Below are 27,975 nucleotides of genomic sequence, written 5' to 3' on the forward strand. Positions count from 1 at the left end.
AAATTTCTAATCTGCATAGCGTTACCCCAACTGGAGTAGAAAATTCACGCATTTGCGTTACCATAATTGGCGTTGAAAATTCACGCATGCGCATTGTGCTCTGATTGTTGACAACTATTTCCAACGGATATTGAAGGTTTAATATGTTTTCGACAGATTATTTCAAACGATTCTGTTTATTTTTTTTAGTGTTTGATGCATTTAAAACTAAACATTGTTAATGAATCGATTTGTTCATGATGAATCTGAGAAAATTTTGTTGAAAACTTCTAGAGATATTATATAAATTAACAAAAATATTCTTTAGTGTCCATGAATTATATGACTATTAAAATTTGAAGTTTTAAAATATTTTAATGAAGTAGCAATTAAAATGGGAGTTCCATAAAATATTTAATTATTAAAATTTTAACGTGCATTAAGATTGGAGAACCGGCTGGTCGCCAAAGGCGGCAAGTTGTTATATAAAACACATACAAATTCGATCAGAAAGCATTCAAATTGGTGGCATAAAACAAAAGGGATCGATGCTTTAGTCACATCTCCTTTAAAGTGATGTACTCCAACTGCAACGCACTTCTTCCAATATTTTAACCAATCATCAAAATATGCCTTAAATGTTGTTGTGGTGAAACTCCTGTACAATACATGGCGAATTTTCTTTTTTTAAAAATAATGGTCACAAAAAAAGGTGATAATGAAAACGATTTATAGTTGTGGAAAAGAAAAAGTTACACGGTGCCAAATCAGATGAATATAACGTCGCGAAGTTATATTTAATAATTTTTGTAAACAATTCATGAGTAATAAAGCAACTTTTAAAAGACATGGAAACAGTTTGCAAAACTCATGAGTTATTGTACCATAGTTTTTGTTGTTTCAGACATACAAGAGCTTGCTTAAAAGTACTTCTTATTTTCAATGAATTCGTTTCTTAAAAGTTTCATAAATGATGATTTCTCGTGTTCATAAAATTAATCAGATACAGTTCTGTACATATTAGCCAAAAATTATTGAATTATACTTTTATGATACGGTTTTTGCCACTCTAAATGCTGTGCAAAAAATAACATCAATATTGTAAAGCTTACTATGTTATTTGGGAAAGGCCATCCATGAATTTTTAGATTTGATATTTTTTTTTATAAAGTATATTCTCACTTAAGACAACAAAATGCTTTTCAGCCTGAAAGATACAGTGAAATAAAAAAAAATTTTGACAACAGTCGATGCGAATGAAAAATTCTTCGTAGAAACCGTAATTTATGATAACCTTCACATTAAAGCGAGACAAAATTTCAAATTTCTCATTTAAAATTAAAAAAAAAGTACGGAAATGCATGGCTCATCTATATTTATATAAAGCTCAATGTGTGTGTGTGTTGGCGCTCTACAGGCCAGACCGTTTGACCTACAGCTACCAAATTTGGTACATGTATACCTTGGAGGTCGGGAATGTGCACCTGAGGTCCCGTTTTTTTAATTTTTAATTAGAATTTTAATTATTAATTAAACGCTAACTTTCCCGCCAAAAAAATCTCCATTTTCCCCACTTCCAAATGAGTAAAGCTTCAGTTTTTTCCCCTACAATCATGAGCCTAGGCTTAAGATTTTTCAGCCGATTATTTCAAACGATTCTGTTTATTTTCTTAATGTTTGATGCATTTAAAATTAAAGATTGTTAATTAATCGATCTCTCAGATTCATTCTGAAGTACTTTTGAATATAAATAAAACAGAATAAAGGAAATTAAAAATTTCTAATCTGCGTAGCGTTACCCCAACTGGCGTAGAAAAATTCACGCATTTGCGTTACCGTAACTGGCGTTGAAAATTCACGCATGCGCATTGTGTTCTAATTGTTGACAAACTATTTTCAACAGATGCGGACTTGATTTAAATTATTTTTAGGTTTGTTGTATGCTTTTGTAATTAAATTGTATTTATGGTAGTTTTTGTATATGCTTATAGTTTTAAGTACATCTTTTTTTTAAGTATCAATTTAACCTGTTTTCGACCAATTATTTTAAACTATTCTGTTTATTTTTTTTTAGTGTTTGATGCATTTAAAATTAACCATTGTTAATTAATCGATCTACTCATAATGAATCGGAGAAAATTTTGTTGACAAATTCTTGAGATTTTACATAAATTAAGAAAGATATTCCTTAGTACCCATGAGGTTTAAATGCTCAGTGACTCTGTTTTCAGTAATCATATTATTAAAAAAATGCTTTGTTTCAGTAAAAAATATTATTATATTAATTGTATATTAATCATTTCCACTTTAATTTAAAGCATACATTCTACGGGTGTTAACAGAAATTTAGAGATATGTATTACGTTATGACTGAAGGGCTTTATAATATTATGAGTGAATTATATGACTATCAAAATTTGAAGTTTTAAAATATTTTGATGAAGAAGCTATTAAAGTAGGAATTACATAAAATATTTAACTATTAAAATTTTAACGAGCATTAAGATTGGCGAACAGGCTGGTCGCCAAAGGCGGCTAGCAAGTAATAAATGAAGTGAAACGATGTTTATATAAAAAAGGTGAAGATTCGAAATAATAATAAATACATCGATTATTACAAACTTAGTGCTGTTATCGCAAATTTCATTATACGATATTATTGCAATAGATCTAGAATTTTACAGATTACTGATAACAGTGATTAAGCGTGATAATTAAATAGTTATGGTAAAAGTGAGAATTTCGTTTTCTATATCTTGAGCATTCATTATGCATTCTTATTTGATACCATCTTTGTGTATGCAGGCCTTTATTTGAAAGAAATCCTTTATCATCATCTGGTGAGCCGATTTCCATTAAATCTGAGGTATAAATATTTCAAAAATATATGATATCATTATCACGATTTCTCGTAGAAAGCAATTTCGGCTGTTAGGAAATCTCAATCCTCTTCACTCCGAAAAATTGGAATTTGTTGAAATGAGCCGCTTTGTATCGCGAACACAGTATTTCTGGATTTTTTACATTGAATAAGCGGACTACTTAAGCGGATTATAAGAGTTACAATGCAACTGAGATTGTGGCGAAACGTCGCATAAATAATTTATGAATAAGGACGCCGGTTCCAGGTTGAGGTGTAGCGCATTTTCCCTGTGATCTGGGCGTTCTGGGTTCGAGTCCCAGTTCGGCCATGGTTGTTCATCTGTTCTATCTGTGAGATGTGTGAATGTGTCCTCCTGTAAAAAGGGGTTGTGCAAGCGAATGAGTGATGCACGAGTGGTTAAGTCGTACACTTGGCCCTGTTGTTGTTTCTTCTGACACTTGCCATGGACAATCCCGCTGTTACAAAGACAGTGATTTAAGCACGTGGGGAACGTCATTTGTCTTTTTTAGTAGCTCCAAAGGGAGCCAAGAGTAGAACTTAGTTACTCACGCATCACTCATTCGCTTGCAAACCCCTTTTTACAGGAGGACACATTCACACATCTCACAGATAGAACAACCATGCCCAAACCGGGACTCGAACCCATGACGCCCACATCACGTGGAAGACACGTTAATTCTATGCCAGGACGCCTGCACTCTTGGCCCTAGTTGGCGCTACTAAAAACAAGAGATGCCCCCATCGGCTTAAATCGCTGTGTCCGTAACAGCGGGCTCGTCCAAGTGGCAAGTGCCATAAGAAACAACAACAACAACATGAATAAGAAATCTGTAAATACAAAGCTTCAAATGCTACAAAATGAAATGAAATTTTCATGGTGTATTTTTGCTCATCGTGTGTGAAATAGAGTATATATTTTTACGGTTGAATCGGTTTATAGATTAAATGAAATTTAAATAAGATGTAATGGCGTACGTGATTAGAGAGGCAACAGGCAGAGTTATGTACCCTGGGCGCCACTATGATCGTAAAATTGAAGAATCAGTTTGTTAAATTTAGGAGAAAAATACTTTTTTTCTTCTGCTCTTTTTCTTTCATGTTATTCATTCAAGAGAAGAAGGTCATAAGAGAATATATTTCTTTTTACAACCTGAGGACAAATTTAAACTAAGTTCCTCAAAATAAAATAACATAAAGGAATTTATGCAGATATTTCACTTAATGGAAATTTTAAAAATATTATATATTTTTCCACATATGGTGCTTACTTATACTTATTTGTCCATAGGCTGAGTTTTTGTGTTTTATGATCAAATTTCTTAAGCCTTTAGATTAAAAACGGTATTGAAAAATATAATTATGATTGACGATCAGTTCGATTTACTATTTGTCAATCGGAACTAAACGAGTATTAATGATAATGCTTCGTTCAATACGGATAAGTATGACGTCAATGAAACTTGCTATGGCATGTTGAAATGAAGATTCGCTTAGTAAATGCTGTGGAATTCCGCGCACGTGCAATGCCATCTATTGTGTATATCAAGCATTTCCGACACACCATTGGTATGGGATTTCGAGATTTTTAGGTATATCTTGCCAATTCTAGAAGTTTTTAATTCTGATGCTGAGACAATATGCATGAAGAAGACCGAAAAGGAAAAAGAAAAGAAAATGAAAGTTTTTCTTCAAAGAAAGAAAAGTTCCAAACCTTGTTTCAAATTCAGTTCATTTTTTTTCACTCTTTCATGTTTGATGACCGATAAATATTTTCGAAATGGATCTCATACAGCTACCGCAAAGTGATACCTTTATGAAACAGATGGTTTTCGTTATAATCATCACACACCTTGTTTCAAATTCAGTTCATTTTTTTTCACTCTTTCATGTTTGCTGACCGATAAATATTTTCGAAATGGATCTCATACAGCTACCGCAAAGTGATACCTTTATGAAACAGATGGTTTTCGTTATGATCATCACACACCTTGTTTCAAATTCAGTTCATTTTTTTTCACTCTTTCATGTTTGCTGACCGATAAATATTTTCGAAATGGATCTCATACAGCTACCGCAAAGTGATACCTTTATGAAACAGATGGTTTTCGTTATGATCATCACACACCTTGTTTCAAATTCAGTTCATTTTTTTTCACTCTTTCATGTTTGCTGACCGATAAATATTTTCGAAATGGATCTCATACAGCTACCGCAAAGTGATACCTTTATGAAACAGATGGTTTTCGTTATGATCATCACACACCTTGTTTCAAATTCAGTTCATTTTTTTTTCACTCTTTCATGTTTGCTGACCGATAAATATTTTCGAAATGGATCTCATACAGCTACCGCAAAGTGATACCTTTATGAAACAGATGGTTTTCGTTATGATCATCACACACCTTTTTTCAAATTCAGTTCATTTTTTTTCACTCTTTCATGTTTGCTGACCGATAAATATTTTCGAAATGGATCTCATACAGCTACCGCAAAGTGATACCTTTACGAAACAGATGGTTTTCGTTATGATCATCACACACCTTGTTTCAAATTCAGTTCATTTTTTTTCACTCTTTCGTGTTTGCTGACCGATAAATATTTTCGAAATGGATCTCATACAGCTACCGCAAAGTGATACCTTTATGAAACAGATGGTTTTCGTTATGATCATCACACACCTTTTTTCAAATTCAGTTCATTTTTTTTCACTCTTTCATGTTTGCTGACCGATAAATATTTTCGAAATGGATCTCATACAGCTACCGCAAAGTGATACCTTTACGAAACAGATGGTTTTCGTTATGATCATCACACATAACCAGAATTCCCAAATAAATAAATAAGAAAAAGCTTGAAATTCTGAAATTTCAAACAAATTCTTACTATTCAAATTTTAATTCTTTATATTTCATTATCTAGAGCAGGGCTATGACTAAAATAACGATTAGTGTTCTGTAAAAGTATATTTTAAAATTACAAAAAATTGTTTTTTAAAATTTGAATTCATGTTAGGCACAATTCAATCAAATAATATTCATCTTCTGAGATAAAATTGTAGGCATAAATATTATACAATCACCGGGGGTGGTCCTCAAAGCATTTTCGTATACTTACTAGTAAATGTATTCGTGTAATATTAACGAAATGATATCGGAGAAAAATAGCTGTAAAAGAACGTATAAGTGTACGACCTTTGACGATTTAACTGGCGATAATCACTATGATAGCTGTATTGGCGATGGAACTGGCGATAATCACTAAAACTTCGAATGTGTATTTAAGCTCCATTTTTCCAACCAACTGGAATCCAAAATGATACAGAACTACAACTTTAATCACAAAATTCCATACTAAATTTCATATATTTAGTGAATTATCATGTTTATATGCTTGCAAAAATACAAACCAGCAGAACGCCAAACTCTAGACGGATTTGGTTCCAAATTTGATCGGTATCCATACATTAGATGTGAAATTTGTGAACAAAATTTTGTCGGTAGTAGTTATATTGTTAAATTATTTTCGGACAAACCGAACAGGTAGATTTCCCTCTTAGTGAATTTCTTATGAAATTTGATAAAAATCTAAAAATTTAGTAGAAATTAAAATTTGGTGGATAGACTATATATCAAATTTTTTAACATCTTACTCAAAGAGTTTTTGAATTATCGTTTTCGTAGCCAGACACACAGATAATTCCACCCTTACCCCCACCCAGAGTTTTTTTTGGAGTCAGAAAGGTCTAAAATGGAGAGTTTTGTCAAAATCTTGAATTGAAATTTTTTTGACGATTACAATACTATATTAAAACACTTTGCATACTACATTTACGAGGACATAAATATAACATTTCTTAAATATTGCTGGTTTTGAAAAAAAAAGTTTTATTTGTAATTAAAGAAACTTTCACAAAGTATAGACATTTTGAGTCAAAAGGATGGCTCACTGACTGGAATTTTAGAGTTTTGCCGTTTCTTTTAAAAATGATTACAATCTTTACAACAATTTTGTTCATTTTTATCAAAGTTTGAACAAGATTACTGGGAAAGAAGCTTTTCTGTTGGGTTGTCCATATACATATAATGAAACTTAGTAATATACTTAACATAACTAAAAAAAGAAGAGAGCTATATGGATGAAATTTGGTACACAAATATAGCATTCAAAATGTAGATATCTACCAAATGTGGAACTATCTACAGGTTGACCCTCTGCCATTCTGGACTTTCATAAGCATGTAAATGCGATAGCTCGAAAACGCGATGAATTAAATATAGCAAATTTTTATGTGTGTTTTCAATTACATTTGCTGTTTCGTGTCCAGTTTCGATTTCAATATCAGGGTAGAAAGAGATGCCCAAAATACGCAGCTGGTTTTCTTTTTATTGAATACTAGCTGGTATCCGGTACGTTGCTGCAGCAGAAAAAAATAATTTGGGAATTATCGTTTGAAATTTGAAACAGCTATCTTGTTTAATTAGGAATGATAGAAAGAACGATATTTGTTTTCTTTGCGACGATGAATATATTCATTGAAATTGAAGGATTTTTAAAGAAGAAGTATAAATAATATTTCAAGTTTTGTATGGTAGACAATATTTTGTTTTTTTGTTTTTCCGACTTTAGCAAAAACAAATAAATTTCTTAGCTGTCCGATTCTTGAGTATCCAACAGAAACTGATCATATGGAAAACATGGATTTTATAGGTTCAATCCGCAGATTTGAAGTGATTGATTGACTTTGCGCCTTGTTGATGGTCATCGAGAATGCAAGTCGAATGAGGAGCTGCAGTCGTTTCAAATCGAAAAGCATGTCGGTGAGAATAATGGGAATGCGTGGAATGAATCTTCTCCATTCGATTTTCCGTTAAGAATAGTTGTCTCGATTCTTGCCCATGTTGTTCTTCTGATTCTGATGCGCGTGATCGGTTAGAATATAAACGTTGTCTTTCGATTCTTGCCGCATGTTGATCTTGACATTATGAAGCACATAAATATGCAATTCATGAACGATCTGCTTCACTGCTCACTTGTCGTTCCTAGTTTGTTTGAGAAGCTCGAATTTGCTTATTTCTAGGTGCTACCCTGGTAGATCTACTAAGTGACGAGCTTTTGAGAGGCATATTTTGTGATGAAGCAGTCAGCACGATATACGCTTGTATAACCGAAATATCGTTTCTCGATTCCGAATAAAAAGAAAAATTACTGTTTTCACTGTACAATTTCCATTATTACTGTTTTCACTTTACAATTTACCTTCCGCCTCGGGGGGGCACCTCGAAATGAGGATGAGATGCTTCCGGCATGGTGGTTGGATCTCGCCACCCTGGAGGGTACACTAATAGGTGGGGGATCTGACTCCCCCCACCGATGACGGGACGTACTTCCTTCGGGGAGGGTTGTACCGTGGCCGGTGACGGCCCTTAGGACTCAACCACAGTTCCCGCCATTTGCTGTTGCGGCGGTCCGGTCATTCAGTTCTATGGTTTAAATCCGTGTGCCTTAGGGCGGGTCGGAGAGTTAGAAGGTTGACTTACAATTTACCTTGATCGGAATCGATAATAATAATTCTATTTTGCATGTGGGAGATAAACTTTAAATTTTATATGCGGTTCGCCACAGCTAAAATACTGTGTATGCTGCATGACAACATCCTGTGTAGATGTCTATTCATTAACGAGAAGAAAAAAATTAGCGCTTGCACTAAATATTTTCTATTTCATTTCACTCATATGGACGGACATCGATGACAATAATTTTATTTGGTTTGATATATTTACGATTAACTCCGAATGTATGTGCCGTTTGCTGTATATCATTTATCTTTTTTCAACTGTCAATTTTAAAATAATGTTGAAAAATAGAAATGTATCGAACGACTTGTTTGTAAATTTTATTCTGCTCAAAATAAATGCTAATAATTGTGCTGGGCCTATACCCTTCACGCAAGTGTAAGCAATAAGTTTGCAAAGTTAAATCGTAATCAGATGAAAGGTACGGCAGCGCATAAAATACGAAGAAACAAACATTAATTTTTATATTTTAGATTAACCGCTTCCCAGCGATTTATCGCCAAAAATATCATCCATGATTCCATGCTATTTCGAAATTATTATTTGTCAATGGAAAGCGGCTAATATGAAATGTTTGAATATCATGCATTATATATGTTACCGTTAAAGTATGAAATCCGTTATTTTATAGAATACCTAGTTATTCCATGAAATAACTGATCGTGTCAGTTAAAGTGTAAAGCTCTCTTGTATTTCATGGTTTAACTAGTTATTTCATAGAATAACGATCTGCAGCCCGTTAAAGTGTAAAATAATCTATATCATATATCTCGCACGACAAATACATTTACCTTCCACCCCTACTGAATTTATGAACTACAGCTCAAAGTTTAGGTACTGGTCAGGGATTTAAAAAATGTTCGTGTAAAACCCAGTGTATCAACAAAAAAGGTTTTTATTTTAGAAATAATATTCTTTGTAATTCTAAGTGTCATTTTAGTAATCCTTGTTGTAACAAATGATTTTATGGTACGTTTCCATAAATACCATTTATACGCTGCATAAATTAGATAAATTGCTTCTTTTTCATTTTAATTGTCTATCAGTTTAATTTCATTTTAGATAAATTGTTTATTTTACACTTTAGCTGTCTCTCATTAGTTAATTTATAGAATACCCAGTTATTTCATAGAATAACGAGTTAAAGTGTCAAATGAATAACATATTACACACTTTAAAGGACACGATCAGTTATTTCATGGAATAACTAGGTATTCTATGAAATAACTGCATTATGTACTTTAACGGTAACATATATATGAAAATGTTTATGTGAAAATGTTTATATGAAAATGTTTCGGGAAGATCATGTCTGTTTTCTTCTTGATTACAATATTTCAAATTTCATATAAAAAATCTAAAAAGTTTTTTTTAAATATGCTTGAACGCACCTATGTGTTTACTAAATGGAAATCAAAATTTTCATCATCGAAGCGGAAAATTTTCTCTCATAATATTTAAATGGTTAAGTAAGATTTTAATCCAAATCAATCCAATCGTCATTGGACAATAGCTGGCATTTGTCTCCTTCTGCGCAATCGGCATTTAAATGGTTGTGTCAATTTACATCTGCTTTCAAAATATACAGCTTAGGAGCAGCCGAAGTACAATAATAAGGCGCATTAAAACTGCAATTCTTTCGTATTAGGAGACAGTATTATCGTATACTCTTTTCTCGCTGGATTTTGAATTTTTCAAGAAATAATGTATGTATCCAAATTTCAATTTCCTTTTTTAAATTTAAAAATTAGAAATTTTATTGTGTCTGTTTTTTGCACCATGAAAAATGACAGTTGTAAAAGCTCGTATTTTATATTCTTCCAATAAGAATAAAATTCCATATAAGTGGTACCCGTATATCAGCAAATTCAAAAGTCACAAAAGAAATTATCTTTATTATTTATTGTTATTATATTTTATTATTATTATTATTATTATATTTTATATTCCCCTAATAGGAATAAAATTCCATATAAGAGGTATCCGTATATCGTCAAATTCAAAAGTTATAAAAGAAATTATCTGATTATATTAAGAGCGTGGTTTATCCGTTTATATGTTATTCATTTGAAATGCGAAATTTTCACTATGAAAAAGTGAAATTTCGCAGAAATAAAGAGACTGAAATTTGCGTACTATTAATGAAATATATGCGAGTTCATTCACAATGAATTTGACATTATAGCGGATGTTTTCTCTAGTGAACAATGTGTACAGATAAATAAAATAAAAGCGATACGAAACTCTACTTCGAAACATCGAAACACGGTAATGTTTTAGAATTCATACACATATTTTTATTAGTTACTAGCCGCCTTTGGCGACCAGCCGTTTCGCCAATCTTAATGTTCGTTAAAATTTTAATAATTAAATATTTTATGCAATTTCTACTTTAATAGCTTCTTCATCAAAATATTTTAAAACTTCAAATTTTGATTATCATATAATTCATTCATAATATTATAAAGGCCTTCAGTCATAGCGTAATATGTATCTCTCTCATTTTCTGTTAGCACCCGTAGAATTTATGCTTTAAATTAAAGTGGAAAGAATTTATCTTCAATTAATATAATAATATTTTTTTACTGAAACAAAGCATTTTTTTATAATCTGATTACTGAAAATAGAGTCACTCAGCGTTTACACTTTATGGGCACTAAAGAATATCTTTTTAAATTTATGTAATATCTCAAGAGTTGGTCAACAAAATTTTCTTAGATTCATTATGAGCAGATCGATTAATTAACAATGTTTAAATTTAAATGCATCAAACACTAAGAAAATAAAACGAATAGTCTAAAATAAACGGTCGAAAACAGGTTTTAAAAAACTACTTAAAAAACGATGTACTTAAAACTATAAGCATATACAAAAAATATATAACTAACATAAATACAATTTACTTACAAAAGCATGCAACTAACCCAAAAATAATTTAAATCATCCATTGATAACGTTGTCATGGCAACAATCAGAACAGAATGCGCATGCGTGAATTTTCTTCGCCGGTTACGTAACGCAAATACGTGATTTTTTCTACGCCAGTTGAGGTAACGCTATGCGGATTAGAAATTTTTAATTTCCTTTATTCTGTTTTATTTTAATTCAAAAGTACTTCAGAATGAATCTGAAAGATTGATTCATTAACAATGTTTAATTTTAAATGCATCAAACATTAAGAAAAAAAACAGAACCGATTGAAATAATCCGCCGAAAAATTTTAACCCTAGTCTCATTACTGTTGGGAGAAAAAAAAACTGAAGCCGTTCTCGTGTAGCGCTGGGGATAATGGAAGATTTTTTTGGCGGAAAAGTTGGCGGTGGGGAAAATGGAAGATTTTTTTGGCGGGAAAGTTAGTTTTTAATTAATAATTAAATTTCTAATTAAAAATTCGAAAAAAGAAACCAGAGGTGCACATTCCCAACCTCCAAGGTATACATGTACCAAAGGGACCCCAGGTGCACATTCCCGACCTCTAAGATACATGTACCAAATTTGGTAGCTGTAGGTCAAATGGTCTTTTCTGTGGAGCGCCAACACACACACACACACACACACACACACACACACACACACACACACACACACACACACACACACACACATTGAACTTTATATATAAGTATAGATGTTTTTTTAAAGCAAGCGAAGAGGGGAAAAAAACTATTCTAAAAAATTGGGTAAAGCAGGTGTTCTTATTAAATAAGTAATTTTTAAAAAAAAATGAAACAGAAAAGGGGAAAAGTTATTCTATAAAATTGTGTGAAGCAGATGTTCTGTCTTAGAAACTTCTTTTCTTTCCAGCTGTGTTGCCATAGAAACCGGCGCACAGCTGTTTACTCGTTTATGTTTATCTATTCAGATTTTATAACATCTAATCAGAGTAACGGTGAATATCAGTGTGTTCGTGTTCGTCAATAAATGTTAATTTTTTTAATAACATGATTAACGAAAACAGAGTCACTGAGCATTTAAACCTTATGGGAACTAAAAAATATCTCAAGAATTTGTAATATCTCAAGAATTTGTCCACCAGAAGGTTCGCCAATCTTAATGTTCGTTAAAATTTTTATATTTAAATATTTCATGCAATTCCCACTTTAATAGCTTCTTTATCAAAATAATTTAAAACTTCAAATTTTGATAGTCATATAATTCACTCATAATATTATAAAGGCCTTCAGTCATAGCGTAATATGTATCTCTCTCATTTTCTGTTAGCACCCGTAGAATTTATGCTTTAAATTAAAGTGGAAAGAATTAATCTGCAATTAATATAATAACATTTTTTACTGAAACAAAGAATTTTTTTATAATCTGATTAATGAAAATAGAGTCACTCAGCGTTTAAACTTTATGGGCACTAAAGAATATCTTTTTCAATTTACGTATTATCTCAAGAATTTGTCAACAAAATTTTCTTAGATTTATCATGAGCAGATCGATTCATTAACAATGTTTACTTTTAAATGCATTAAACACTAAGAAAATGAAACGAATCGTTTAAAATAGACGGTTTAAAACAGGTTTTAAAAAAACTACTTAAAAAACGATGCACTTAAAACTATAAGCATATACAAAAAATATATAACTAACATAAATACATTTTAATTACAAAAGCATGCAACGAACCTAAAAATAATTTAAATCATCCGTTGGTTGCCATGTCAACAATCAGAACACAAAGCGCATGCGTGAATTTTCAACGCCAGTTACGTAACGCAAATACGTGATTTTTTTTCTACGCCAGTTGGGGTAACGCTATGCGGATTAGAAATTTTTAATTTCCTTTATTCTGTTTTATTTTAATTCAAAAGTACTTCAGAATGAATCTGAAGGATCGATTCATTAACAATATTTAATTTTAAATGCATCAAACTTTAAGAAAATAAACAGAATCGTTTCAAATAATCCGCCGAAAAATACTAACCCTAGCCTCATTACTGTTGGGAGAAAAAAACAAACCGAAAGCCTTACTCATTTGGCGGTGGCGAAAATGGAAGATTTTTTGGCGGAAAAGTTGGCGGTGGGGAAAATTGAAGATTTTTTTGGCGGGAAAGTTAGTTTTTAATTAATAATTAAAATTCTAATTAAAATTTCAAAAAAAGGGACCCCAGGTGCACATTCCCGACCTCTAAGGTATACATGTACCAAATTTGATAGCTGTATGTCAAATAACCTGGCCTGTAGAGCGCCAACACACACACACACACACACACACACACACACACACACACACACACACACACACACACACACACACACACACACACACACACACACACATTGAGCTTTATTATAAGTATAGATAGATAGATATAGATATAGATATACCAGCAACAAATTAAATTTAAAAAATATATTTAATATTGTTACAACGTGAGTCTGTATAAGTTTAGAATACAAAACAATGAAAAACTTATTATAATATATGTTTAGCCAATATATTTTTAAATTCATTTAAATTAAAGAAACAAAAAAGAATGAAATTAAGATTAGTGTCACTGAAAACCTTGTATTTTATTAAGTCGCATAGAAACATTTTTTTCAATTACATGTTCTTAATTTAGTGAATAAGGATTATGGATTAGAAATATGGATTATTCTTTGAAATTATATTTAAAATTTAAAAACGCGTTTTTGTTGTTATCTACCATCCAAAAAGAATATACTTAATTGATTTCTCTAGGTCGAAACAGCTGTAAATACAACTGTCAATTTTGTAGAGAGTTCTGAATAATATTTCCATGATGCATATTTTATTACAGATAGTATGTTAGCCCATACACATTATTTTATTAAAAAAACAACAGGTTTGAAAAACTTTTAAACGTCCGTTGGTTTATATGATATTCAAATTGTACAATATCGGTTTTTTTCCCCAAGTTCTAGTTTTAATATTAAAGATAATATTAAAGTGTGGAAAAAATATGCCAATCATTCTGATTTTGAATGTATACTCAATGTAATTTGTATTTTCGATTAAGAGTCTATTCAAAATATGAGTCTTGACCAATAAGAAAATTAATTCTAAATTAAAGCGTTAACATATCAGCCCATCAATTTAGTCGCAGTAGAATTGTATAGTGTTCATTTAGAGCTTTCATCTTCACTTTAGAAAATAAATTCATTTTGCAACTATATTTGTAGAGTGAATGAATCGATTCACTCTTCTTTAACATTTTATGCGCTGAAAATACAACAGTTAAGAATTTGTACGTAATCGTGGAAGAATTATTTTTGAAATATCTTAGCTACAGCATCGAACTGAGATAAAGAATTATTTTAGCCCATTCAGTAGTACACATGTAGTGACGTTTCAAACCAGACAGAATAATCATTGAAGACGTTTTGGATGCTACTTCACAGAGAACATCAATTGTAGAGCTTCATGCTGAGAAGCCCCGCGATTTAAATAATAGAAGTCAACATTTAAATGCCAATGATAATAAGAAACATCACTAAAATATTTCTTACAATTTTTACTCCCTTGATACAATTTTCTTCACATGCAGAGAAATTTTGCATAGCCTCTTGATTGATGAAAACTTGAATTTTCTCATCATTAATTAAGAATAGTTGGCTGATTCAAAGATTTTTGGTTCTCAAAAATTAAATTTGGGCATTACCTCTTGAGCGATGAGTAAAATGCGATCGAATGATTTGCATTGTAGAGCTTCAATATCTACATTTATACATACAAATATTTCCTTTTAAAATGTAGATAATGTTTTTTTTTTTTCGAATTCCTGATATACTCGAATTTAAAATTTTGCCTATCATCAATCGTTATTTCATGATTAATATAATGCAATCAAAGCTAAAGGAACTCTAAAATATTTATCTTATCTGTTCACTTTAAATATAAAAAGAAAAATATTGTTAACTATAGTTTTTATTTATTTATTGCTTCAAAGCGAAAGAAAATTATAATAAAAATTTTACGTATCCTAAATAAAAGCATTTTTTAATAGAAAAATTTATTTATCTGAAAATGTCTTGAATGTACAAATTTCTGTATTTTTCCCTATGTTTTAGGATTTTCAGATTCCTGCTCCTCGCTGGGTTCACTCTTCTGCTATTTCTGACCGAAAACACAGCTGATAAATCAAAAACTATTCCTAATGTCAAAGCCTTTTTTTACTACAGGCTACTAGGTAATTACAATTTGCTAGAAAGCTTAAATTGAATTACTTATCAGTTAAAGCTACTTTTCTTTTATCTATGGGTTATTTGAAGTTTCAGATATGTTTTAAAGAAAAAGATGCTGTCAGGATAGGCTTTTAGCACTTTCATTTTTTTTTTTGTATACCTAATAATTTTAGTATTTTGAATTTTAATGTAAAACTTTTAAAAACAGTCTTTTATCATGTGAGAACACGCTGTTGTTTTGGTGAGAGGGTTTTGACGCTCGAAATTGCGTAGGCAATGAATACAGCATAAATGGCAATTTTCATGATCATCTTTTAATCGCACATATTTTTTTATCTGCTTTTACCAGTATCGCATTATCATTATGTATACTTCTTTGAAAGCAGATGCGTATTTAAAAGGTTGACCTCCTTTTACCAGAATTGCATTATTATTATGTATGCTTCTTTGACAGCAGGTGCGTTTTTAAATGGTTGACGTAGAATTATGACATCATAGCTGTTATTTCATCTCATAATCGGTCGAGCTCCCAACCTTTGTTTGCCAGCTAGAAAAATTGAAAATGAAAGTTATATATATATATATATATATATATATATATATATATATATATATATATATATATATATATATATATATATATATATATATATATATATATATATATATATATATATATATATATATATATATATACAAAAGTATTAGAATCAAGTTAATAGGAAAAACAAAAATCAAATAAAAATTAAACCAAAAAAATTATTAAAAAATATTAAAAAAGAATCCGGCCTGAAGACTTTTTCAAGGGTCACCCTCAGGCAGGGATTCAAATAAAGGGATTCCCTGCCTGAGGGTGACCCTTGAAAAAGTCTTCAGGCCGGATTCTTTTTTAATATTTTTTAATAATTTTTTTGGTTTAATTTTTATTTGATTTTTGTTTTTCCTATTAACTTGATTCTAATACTTTTGTATCAATTCATCTGTGTTTTAGAAGTAGCTGCAATTGCGCTCTCTAAATACTATGAAGTTCCTTTTTTGTTTTAGTTTAAATAGGTAATAAATTTTAGTTGCGATTTCGAAACTGTTTTGTTTCGTTTTCATTTTAGTTTCGTTTTCAAACTTTTTCTTACTTTGGATTGGTTATATATATATATATATATAAAACTTTCATTTTCAAGTGATATCGATAGATAGAGAGAGAGAGAGAGAGAGAAAGGGATTAAGAGCGATAGAGAAGTCTCGTGATTGTTTCAAATCGGTTTAAACTGGTTAATGATTTAAATTAGTTAAGACAAATAATGACTTAAAAATAATAATGTTCTCAGATGATAACTTGAAATTTGCGATGTAGATTTCATTTTAATTTTATTTCTTTATTATTGTGCTAGAAAGCAGAAATTTTTTACAATAACTTTCCGCTATTTTACTTTTTAATTAGACGTTATATTGTAAATAGCATCAAAACTTGAAATATATTGTCTTTGATAGTCAATACCAAACAATATGAGATTTAGATTTTTATATGTATATGTATAGAAAATTATGTAAAAATATAATATGGATGGACAAATATGACTATTGCTTTGTTCCTCTCTTAATCTGCTATTGATAAGACAGCAAAGTCAACGCAAATTATGTAATAGCATAATTCACATATAAGTATAATTGATAAATGATAATGCATATGGATTTTTGCAGATTAGCATTATTGAGTAGGTGATGTGTGAGTTGATTCCCATTTAATCAGAAGACAATGATAATTAATAATTAAAATATTTATTTACAAACTGGCCCAATTAATTTAAAATTAAATGTTGTAATACTTAATTCGTGCTGCTCGATATGGAAATCATACAAATTACGATACACCTGAATCGATTATCGAAAATCTATCAAAGAAGACATCTATTACCAGAAGAAGACAATTTCTAAAAGGTCCAAAGTCTGGAAAGAGTAAAAAATGACAGTGGGCAAAAACATCTACTTCTGTCTTCATTATAAATACTAATTTGCGGAAGCCTGACGCATCCTGACTGCTGCCAACAGATGATTCCAAATCAGAGCGGTAGGATTGACTGGTAAAATAGACAAGCAGAGTGGCTGATTTTAATATATAAACATATTGTAAAGTCTCGATCCAATAAAAGGTAGCGTTATGATCAAATTCTTTATTTACAGCTTCATTTACACAAAATTACAGTTCATCATCTAGGTTAAATGAGTTCTAGGTTAAATGATTCTTATTCGACACAACAAGGATAGTTCTTCAAATACTTTCGGAGAAACCTCCCGAGGAAACAGCTAGCCGACTCTTTAGCGTTCTCGGAAACAGCTCCAGGGATCCACCGAACCTTCTCGGGTGGAATTTTCGTCGGACACACCGCTCTCAGACTCCTTCTGCACGATTCTCCCCTCTCTTCCAATCTCCTCGCACTTTTATCCTGTTCCCACCCTCATTCACATCGGACCATTTTCCCGGTTATCCAATAATCGTTCAGGAAAAAATTCACTGGTCTACCGTCGACCGTGGGAATCCGTTGGGGAGCCACCCTCCACAATGTAAAGAATGCAGCTTTACATCTGTTTCAAATACAATGCAGGTGGGGTCCCTTATCTGGACTCGCACTAATTGCCCAGATGTCCTCACTTTAAAGGGGTTGACCACCTGGCACTTCTGGAAGCACTTACACTGCGGTAGGGCATCGCCATTGCTGATATTGCTGTCTGGATGCTAATTATGAAGCGTGGGAAAAGAAACGTCACCATGGTCAAGCAGGGAAGAAGCTGAATCATTACTATATAGAATCAGGCAGAGGGATGATTAACATTCATATTCGAATCTCTGTTCTACAGAAATAGCTTTACTGTTTATTGCTAAAACAGAACGCTTAACATGGAATCCAAAAAGTGAAGTACTATTTTTATATTTAGTAATTCAGTAAATTTATGGAAAATAATTTTTCTTCTTACAAAAACTATGGAAAACAAACTAAAATATCAACAACCACCTGCTAAGAATGTTTTTTATTAAGAAACAAAAATACTTATATCTTATATTTAGAATATAAACAAGTATTTAAAAAAGTGTTAAGTCAATTCCTACCTTCGCAAGAATTGAACTCGCATTCTTCACCTTCACGTGAAAAATACTGAAATACTTGCATTTTACCCATTTAGCTATCGTCTGTTGATTTCAAATCTCATCACAAACTGCCAAAACTCTATTTAAAGTATTAAAAATTAATTAATTTTAATATTTAATCAATTAATATTTGAAAAAACTGTATTAACATCAAGTATCAACCACTACAAGTTTTAAAAAATGTATTTGGACTTGAGTGGATGAATAAAAAGTCTTTTATTAACGATTGAAAATTTGAACAAGATATATAAATATATATAGGGAGAGTGTGAACTAATAGTAGGAATTGAAAAAAACGTATAAAATATGAATAACCTTGTTTGTTAATTAGTAAAAACTGAAAATATTTGCTGAAGTAAGCAGCTTTAAATCGTACATGATTTTGTTTATTAATCTTTCTTTTGTTTGCATACAGCAAATGATACACTTTGCGAGGACATGGAAAATAAGGATTGTCAACATGGGAGCTATGACATGTAAGTATAGAAAAATAAGTTCAAATATCAAAATGCAAAGGTGCACTAGCATTTGGAAGACATGTTTAATTCCATAGATTATTCTCTTGAGAAAAGTGAAATTCTAAAACATACAGTGTGCGATTTCTTTAATAACTAAATGCAAAGCGTATCATAATTCCGTACAAATTTAAAAAAATTATGAAAAAAAGATGTAAGGTCAAAAAGAATTCTGCTTTGTGAGAATATGATCTGAAGATTTGTTTCATGTGCAAAAACTGAGTTTAAAAGAAACAGAACCTCACATTACATATGGAGACTCATTGAAATCAGGCAAACATAAACTGATAATGAAATAAATCACAATAACATGTTATTGCGTTTTTGTGATAAAGTAAAAGATGTTCAACATGATGGAACCATAAGGTATCAAATATATATATATATATATATATATATATGTAATGATATTTTAATTCTAATTTCAATTTAATTAATTTCCAAAACTTTATCTTAATTTAGCCCATAGTAACTTCATTCTAAAATATTCTCTTATTTCGTGATCCAATTCCACTTTCAGTTTAATTAATTCCTCTGTAAAAGATAATGCGCCATCAGAACTACGTTTCAAATGAAAGTGATACCTCGGTGCCCTTGAAAAGGTGTCAAAGTTCATTCCCTCAGCGCGTGGCCGGAAATCCTATGTTATATAAGGCTAGTGATCATCTGTTCGTCCCTTTTTTTGCCTCTACTTAACTTTTGTGTTTGTGCCGCTCTGCGTCTAGTAAAATAATCATGTTTGTCTCCCGGGAGAGAAGAGAGAGAAGAAACCAAAATTAAAAATACCAAGTCTCTTCACTGCTTCGAACCTGCATTCTACTTAAACCAAAATATGTTACATATTATTTAGCCGACAGGATTCAAAAACCTTACACACACACACACACACACACACACACACACACACACACACACACACACACACACACACACACACACACACACACACACACACACACACACACACACACACACACACACATAGTATTTTACGTGAAACGGTCTCCTCTCTCTTAGTGATTTGAAAATTGCTCAAGCCAAATGAATGTTAATAATTTTTATCTCGCTAACTGTTTTACTTAAGCAGATTTTTCAGAATAAGAATTAAACTGATGACCATTAGAATTCCGTTACCTTATTTGTTTCATTGTAAAGAAATAGACATTTTTATAACAGGAATTATATTGATTATGAGCTCTATTATTTTATTGGTTTTATTTTACTTTAATAGATCTTTTCATACTAGGAATTCTGACGATGGATACGTGGATTCGGCTACCTTGTTTCTGGATGATCAAACCCAATGTGAACTCAAACAAACCATACGCTGTGATCCTTTATATCCGTACCGAAGAATAAATGGAAGTTGCAACAATTTAGCTCATCCAACCTGGGGAATTTCAAGAGGATGTTACTTGAGATTTCAGCCAGCATTTTATCATGGTAAAGTTGTAAAAGAAATGTCTTTAAAAACTATTTATTAATGAAAGTGCTTAAATATTTTCTCCTATGATAATATGAGCTTCAAACGCGTTATATGTAATGGTAGCTTTGCAAATCAAAAAGAAACTACGTAATACAAAACATAAGAAAAACTTGCTTTCAGCTTTTATTGAAGTAAAACTGTAACACTTAATAAAATATGTTTTAACAGCATTAAATGAAAATGATTTACTGTATACTTCATCCATTGTCATCCCGCAAGAATGGGCATTAAAAGGTATGTTAAAAAGATAATTTTGCTCTCATAAGATAATATTTTTAATCTGAATAAATGAATTATTGAGAAGGCATACAAAAAGGAAAATAAAGTATTAAATATACTAGGTAGAAAGTATTACATTTTAAAAACAAAATAATAAAGCAAATAATGTTAATTAAAAAAGAAAAAAAGTCAAGTAAAATATTTTAAGCAGAAAAAAATTGTTATTCCTAAAACAAAATATGAAATTAAATGATAATAATAAAAGTAATGATAAAAAACAATTGCAATGAAATGAAGTAAAAACTAGAAAAAGTGGAGCCACTGATTTTATTTTAAAAAATAAGAAAGAGACTTAAAATATGCAAATTTCCTGAAAAGAAGTCGAAATTTTGAGCCTATATGATGATAAAATAATTAATCGGAACAATAAAGTGGATTGTGAATATATGATTTCGAAACATCATTGGAAAAATAGTTATTTATAGGAAAATTTATGCTTATTCCAATCTTTGTTTATAACATTTTTTTTTCAATCGATGTTTATCTTCGATAAATAACTATAATTATACAATAACTATTATTAATGAATAATTTTTTCCAGCTCCGATGGAGAATAAAAAAAGGATATCAATAGAGAATAAAATGAATATCATACCAAATTGGGCAAATATGTTTATTTTCTTCCAAAAGAACCATGCGATTTCGGACATTTATCATGTCGTTGAAAAAAGTTTCGATCTCCTCTTCGAAGAATGTTGCCGCGAGGGATGTGAGATGAGCTATAACGAAGCTTTTTAACCCTTGAAAGTGTCATTTTTTTCTAGTCATATTATGTTAAAATATTTTTAGGCTTGAAATTAGAATAAGAAAAGGGATTCATTTAGCTTATTAGGTAAATTTAATTTGATTCATTAATTAATTTGGTTCATTAATAATTAAGTAACAAATCAATACACATCATTTTGTTTGAGATAAAGAACTGAAGCCTCTAAGTTTGTGACTTACTATAAAAATTTGTCAGAACTTATGCCAGCCTACATAATTTTATACAAAGATTGATAAATTTGGTGGGAAGCATACTTCCCACGGCCCTAGAAAGGGTTAAACTACAAAGTATTAAATAGAATCCATTTTTAACAGAAAAACGCTTTCAACAATGGAAAAAAAATTCCTCATTTAAATATTTGATGGAACAGTGCAAACGATTTGAATTTCGAAGCAGCAATATAATCTATTTTTATAATCTATTGTCTTCAAAGAATAAGTTTTAAAAAAATGCCAAAATTCAGGAAAAAATTGCAAACCTGTTAAATTGGTATCTTTAAAAAGACATTTTTTAAAAATTTTAAAAGTGTGTAAGTTTTATCTTTGTGAAATGATATTTTTGGATCCTTAAAGTGGAAAAATGCCGACATGAATTTTAATTTTTAATTAATTAAAATTTCAAAAAATCGCTCGGTGGTTCACATTTTTAAACTTCGAAGTATATATGTTCCAAATTTGGTAATTGTAAGTCAAACGGTCTGGTTTGTAGAACGCCAGAGCATTTACATATTCATATTTATTATTAGTAAAAATGATATTCACATGTTTTACAGTCTCATATTTTCTTTCAAAGTGACCCACAATTTCTGTAACATAGTTAACTTTATAATAATTTTTTTTCTCTTCAGGGTATGACAATTTTTCGAAATCTGCAACAGGAAATCCTTTACCTGAGCCGAGAGATATCGTTCTGAAGATTTTCAAAGATGTTCCCCGCCTTTCTACAAAGGTGTCCTTCATGTTCACGATTTATGGCCAAACTATAGCTCACGATTTATCTCGAGCAGAAATTGAAGATTGTAAGTATCTCTAAATGAATACTAGAATACTGTTTAACTCCCTTGATCTTATAATAATGATAATTTTGGGGAAATTGTGAACTTTCATCTTGGACAAGATCTCCTATATTTTAGAGTCCAGTGCAAATCAAATCACTCAAGCATCTAAAAATGTTTGTCGCCAATATGGTAACCTCAACGAGCAAACAAAATAGTTCTCCTGAAAAGTTGACCTGAAATGCTAATTTTTTGCTATTTTTTTCGCTTATTGAATTGTACATTTTATTCTAGAATTTGGTGAGAAATGAAAATTGAAGATAATCCGCAAATAAATATCCATTAAAGAATTACATAATTAAATTACATATTATAATTGAAAGTATTATTATTGCTACCAAAACATTCCAGCGTTATTTTTAAAGTGAATTGCGAAGCGATAAAATTTATTCTTTTGCAATTCTTACTGAATTAATGCATTTTTATTAAAATCGTCTGTTTATGAATTTTGTCAAAACAGAAAATGAGAAAATTTTTTTTAAACGTCTACTAGAGCTTTTTTGAAATCGTTTTATTTCACAATTTTTTCAATTTAAAAATGTTATTTTTAATGGAATTCTTCCCCATTTGTTCATCGTTTCTTGTATTTCCCATGATAATTCTTTAAGTCAGTGAGTGTTCAAGAATTGATGTCTGATGATTGTGATGATCAGAAATGTTATCAAGGCTATTGTATCATAAAATTCGATGTCTGCATGGCTGATATATATCAGGCGTTGTTTCTATTTTCCATAAAATCATTATGTTCAACGTGCTAGCGAAGTTACGAGGTACTCTCCCGCCTATAGAGAAGTCTTAGATTGATTTTTAGATAAAAAAAATTCTGCCGAGTGTCTTCGTTAGATACCGAAGACATCGCAGGCTCTATTTATCCCACTTTTTTTAATTTTTCGAAAAAATAAAAGCCCCTATATTCAATGTGCTTCCGAAACTACTAGATTCCTGCTCCTAACAAAGCTGTAAGATGTTTTTTAAGTTAAAAATTTCAGCTCGGTGCCTTTTTTAGAGGCTGAAGGCATCGAATGCTCTAATTTTGCTTCAGACCAGTTTTAAAAAAGTTCTTTATTCTTGAAAAAATTCAGAAGCAGTTACTCATAAAGTTCCTAGAAATAGTTTTCTTGGATAAAAAAATCGTAATTAATATAGCTAATAATTTTTAATAAAGAAAGACGGTAATTACAACTGTTTCACAGGATTGTTTATCGGTTTAAACATTTTACTCAGCGTTTTGGAACTTTTGGCATTGTTGGCGAAGTAAGAGGTGCACTAAACTAGGAGTTAACCCGATTTTTGTTCTTCTGAGAATAATTAAAACTTCGCAAATTCAACAGGGAGAAGTGCAAATTACATAGACCACTGACTGGTCTTACTTCTCTGATGAAAATCAGTCTCAAAAAACGTCGCAATGATCATCTAGACAACAAAACCATTTACTGATTCTGATGAGATTCAACCGTACAAAATAAGCAAATTTATTCTTTCCATGAAGCAATGGAGACTTTGTATTTTAAAAACTCATCAAGCGACAGAGCAGTTCTTTCCTTTAGTAAAAAAACTCTCGTTTGAAGCCAAATGCTTTGAGAAGAAATCAAAATTGATTCACAGATGTAAACGAATTTTTGTGACAGCGATCGTTGTGATGGTATGTTCTGTCTCTAATCAAATTTGAGGAAAAAGAAAGAGAAGCTCTACCGTTTTTGAAAGGGACACCGTGAATTTTGTAGTACAGTTGCTCTACAAGTTTTTTCTTTCTTCTTCTATTAGAGTCAGTATGGGCTGGCATCTCATACTCTGTAGGTGACAGAGGTAGGTGATGACTCTGTAGGTGATGCAACTAAAGGGTCATAAAAGAAGGTTTCAAAACAATAATCTTGTATACATTGAACAATGTAGATAATATTGAAATTTGAAATCGAGATTTTCTACTTTGATAAAATTTACTTTTAGTACATCTGATTCTTTCATCAAAAATATACTCTTTGGAAAAACTGATTGTTGCAACAAATTATAGAACATTAATTTCATTAAAGACCTAAGCTCATCTAATGGATAAAAGAATGGCATGAGCATGAATAAAAGAAAGAAGGCTACGAGTCCTATTTTCCGGGACGTTTGAGCATTTCTCTCTTCTGCTAGATTGACTGTTGAAGTCTTTTTTTTAGTGCAGTAAATGTGTGTTCAAATTTACGAAAAAAAAAAAATAGAAAGGAAATTTATATCTATATAAGTTTACCTCTAAACAATGACATAGTAAAAACAAAATGCATAAAACACTTAAACTATTTTATTATCCAGCGAAGTGTTCTCTCTGAAATTTTCTAATAGTATTTGTTAATTGTTAACCGCAGACCATTGGCGAACAGTAGTTATGAAAGAGCCTAATAGAAGCGATCTTTGCCTAATGGCATGCTAACACACCCCATCGATTACTTGCTAAAGACCAGCATTCCGAAGGAGAATATGAATTTTGGACGCTTTTTTACGATTGACTGAAGCCAAATTTTAACACAGAATTACAATTTAAGTCACAAAATAAAATACTAAATTTCATTTACTTAAGTCAATGCATCTTTTCAGTTATTGGGCTTACACGTTTGTGAAATTACAGATTGACAGAAGGTTAAAGCTTTGAGCCAAGTAACTCAAAATTTGATAAAGATATATGCTAATATAGTGAATCAAACTTAATTTAACTAAGCTGTCATATTTTTAAATTATCGTATTAATAAATACGCAATATATATATGTATATATATTTACTGGTTGTCAACCTCTTGATGGATGTATATCTGCCCTTTAAATGTTAAATCTGCCTACCAAATATTTCCATTTTATAATTATTATGTTAACATATATTCACAAACCTCCTCAGAATGGATTTATTAAATAATTGACAAAAATCTAAATACTTTGGTGTACAGATCAGGTACGAAATTTCATATGCCTGGCTCAAATTGTTTCTGAGTTCACAGACAAACAGAAATGCTATTTTCGGAAAACCAAAATTTCGGATTTGAATTTTTAGACGAGTACAGTACTTTCTTTTAGTATATTACTTGTACAATGAAGTAAAATTAAGTAAATTAATGGTCATTCAAGAATCACAGGAGTCACAAAAATTGGTATTCATATTTTCACCCATTGGCGTTGATGTATCTACGATATCTAGACCATATGACTTGCCAGGTATTAAAGGCAGAGATGATGATTCAAACCATAAGGAGAACGAAGAAGCTACTTATATTCCGTAAATGACAATCTTCTAGGCAGTGTAAAAGTATCAGGAAAAGATGAATCAGATCATAGGGGAACTATGTGATTGGATCATCACTCCTATTCCATCTTTTTTCTTAAATGATTGGTCAAGAAAGTTGCACAGGAAATTTTGGAATGAAATATAGCCCTATCGGTTCTGTAATATTATCTAATTCAGATAGGCACTGTTATCAACCATCTATATTTGGTGATTTGTATGTTCATTGTTTTGTGTAATATTGTATGGTATTAAAGTATAGTCGCAATATTCTATAATATTATCAAATATTGAATAATATAATATTACACAATATTGTACATTATTGTAAAACATTTTTTACTGTCTAGAATGCTTCCAATTAATTTGACAAACAGATACTGCTATGCTTTTTACTTTCTCGTATATAGAGAAAGTATAATAATCGTAAAAAATTCGAACTGGAGATTTTTGCGAATGTCTACGTTTTATATCTCCTTGAGTTCGAAAAACGCATTTTTGGAATAAGTCCATATATCTGTCTGTGACAAAGATAACTCAAAAGTACTTTGAGCTAAGCGGTTGAAATTTGGTATATGGTCTTTATACTAAATTTGCAGATCTTTATCAAATTTCGAGTGAAATCTGTTCAGAGGAAGTTCGGCTGTGTGGCTATTCGAATATAATTTAATACGATAATTACGAAACGAAAAGAACAATATAAATGAAATTCACTACACAAATTCAACATTTATAGTGTGGAAACCTGCCAAATTCTGTGCCATATCCAACTACGAATTGACTGTCTGTCAGTCTGTACTTTCAGAAATATATAAAAACGATAACTCAAAAACCCAATGACTTAAATATATCAAATTTGGTATGGAATTTTGTGACAATATGTTCAGTTTTGTGTCAAATTTTTGTTTCAACCAGTTGAAAAAAACATGTCTAAAACAGAAATTCGATTTTTGGATAGTACTAACAATTTGGATACTATTTGCCAGGGATTAATCGCCAAATAACTCGCCAAGCATGCATGATACGATAGATTCAGTAAAAATGTTAAATTCACGCCAAAAAGTTAATATTTGGTAACTATTGCACACCAAATCCATGTAAGGCGTTCTCTGGTATAACATGTTTATTAGAGAATATGCGAAAAGGTTTAGGCGACAACTCCTTTTGGTTTTTAGTTCAGAAATCATCATCAAGGTAAGAAATAATACTAATGTACGGTTTAACGCCAAGTACGCCAAAATCATCAACAAATTAGCCAAATTTCAAGTCATCTTGGACATCTAACCGAAATGGTAACAAGTAACTTTTAGGATTGCAATTGTCACAATTACAACTGGCATTGATGGGCCCAAAATAATTCAAATTTGGCCGCCATATATAAGTATTAAGTCCAAGCCAATTGCAACCTTGCGCATGGTTTTTCATTCATCTGATAATTTTTTTTTCATAGATTATATCTTTAGTGTTTTTAGAAATGATAACTTCTTATCAGAATAAACTCAGAGGAAGTAACACAGTGACGATTTCTGTAATTGAATTGAATATAAAGTATTTATTTTTGTTTCACTTTTATGGTTCTGTCAAGATATAAATTTCATATGAGATTTTTTAGCGTTACACACATCAATGCTTCTTGATATAATTTTCACCAATGTTTTACAATAATTTCATTATTCTAACAGTGGACGCTGAGTGCTGTGCAGAACCTGTTAATGATCCGGCTTGTGCATCCGTCCCAATAAGACATAATGATCCATTATATACTAAATACAATCAAACATGTCTATTTTTGCACAGGACTGATAAATGTACAGATTGCAGTGATAGTAAGTTTCTTTTTTACTCTAACTGATCGTTGTTATGGTTATTCATAAATATAATTTTGAGAGAAA

The 27,975-nt window shown here is 30.9% G+C and overlaps 1 protein-coding gene across 1 annotated transcript in view; it reads left to right on the plus strand.

The window, feature by feature from the left end:
• Positions 1–10,024: 10,024 nt before the first annotated feature.
• Positions 10,025–27,975, plus strand: part of LOC129975512 (peroxidase-like) — a 51,968-nt gene continuing 34,017 nt past the window's right edge. The window contains exons 1-6 of the mRNA XM_056088574.1: positions 10,025–10,142; positions 15,475–15,593; positions 19,146–19,206; positions 20,492–20,688; positions 22,624–22,794; positions 27,766–27,909. Coding sequence (XP_055944549.1) covers positions 10,141–10,142; positions 15,475–15,593; positions 19,146–19,206; positions 20,492–20,688; positions 22,624–22,794; positions 27,766–27,909 — 694 coding nt within the window. The 5' untranslated portion in view covers positions 10,025–10,140. The remainder of the gene's footprint in view (positions 10,143–15,474; positions 15,594–19,145; positions 19,207–20,491; positions 20,689–22,623; positions 22,795–27,765; positions 27,910–27,975) is intronic.

This window comes from Argiope bruennichi, chromosome 7, assembly GCF_947563725.1.
Source record: "Argiope bruennichi chromosome 7, qqArgBrue1.1, whole genome shotgun sequence".
In the NCBI taxonomy this organism is placed as follows: Eukaryota; Metazoa; Arthropoda; class Arachnida; order Araneae; family Araneidae; genus Argiope; species Argiope bruennichi.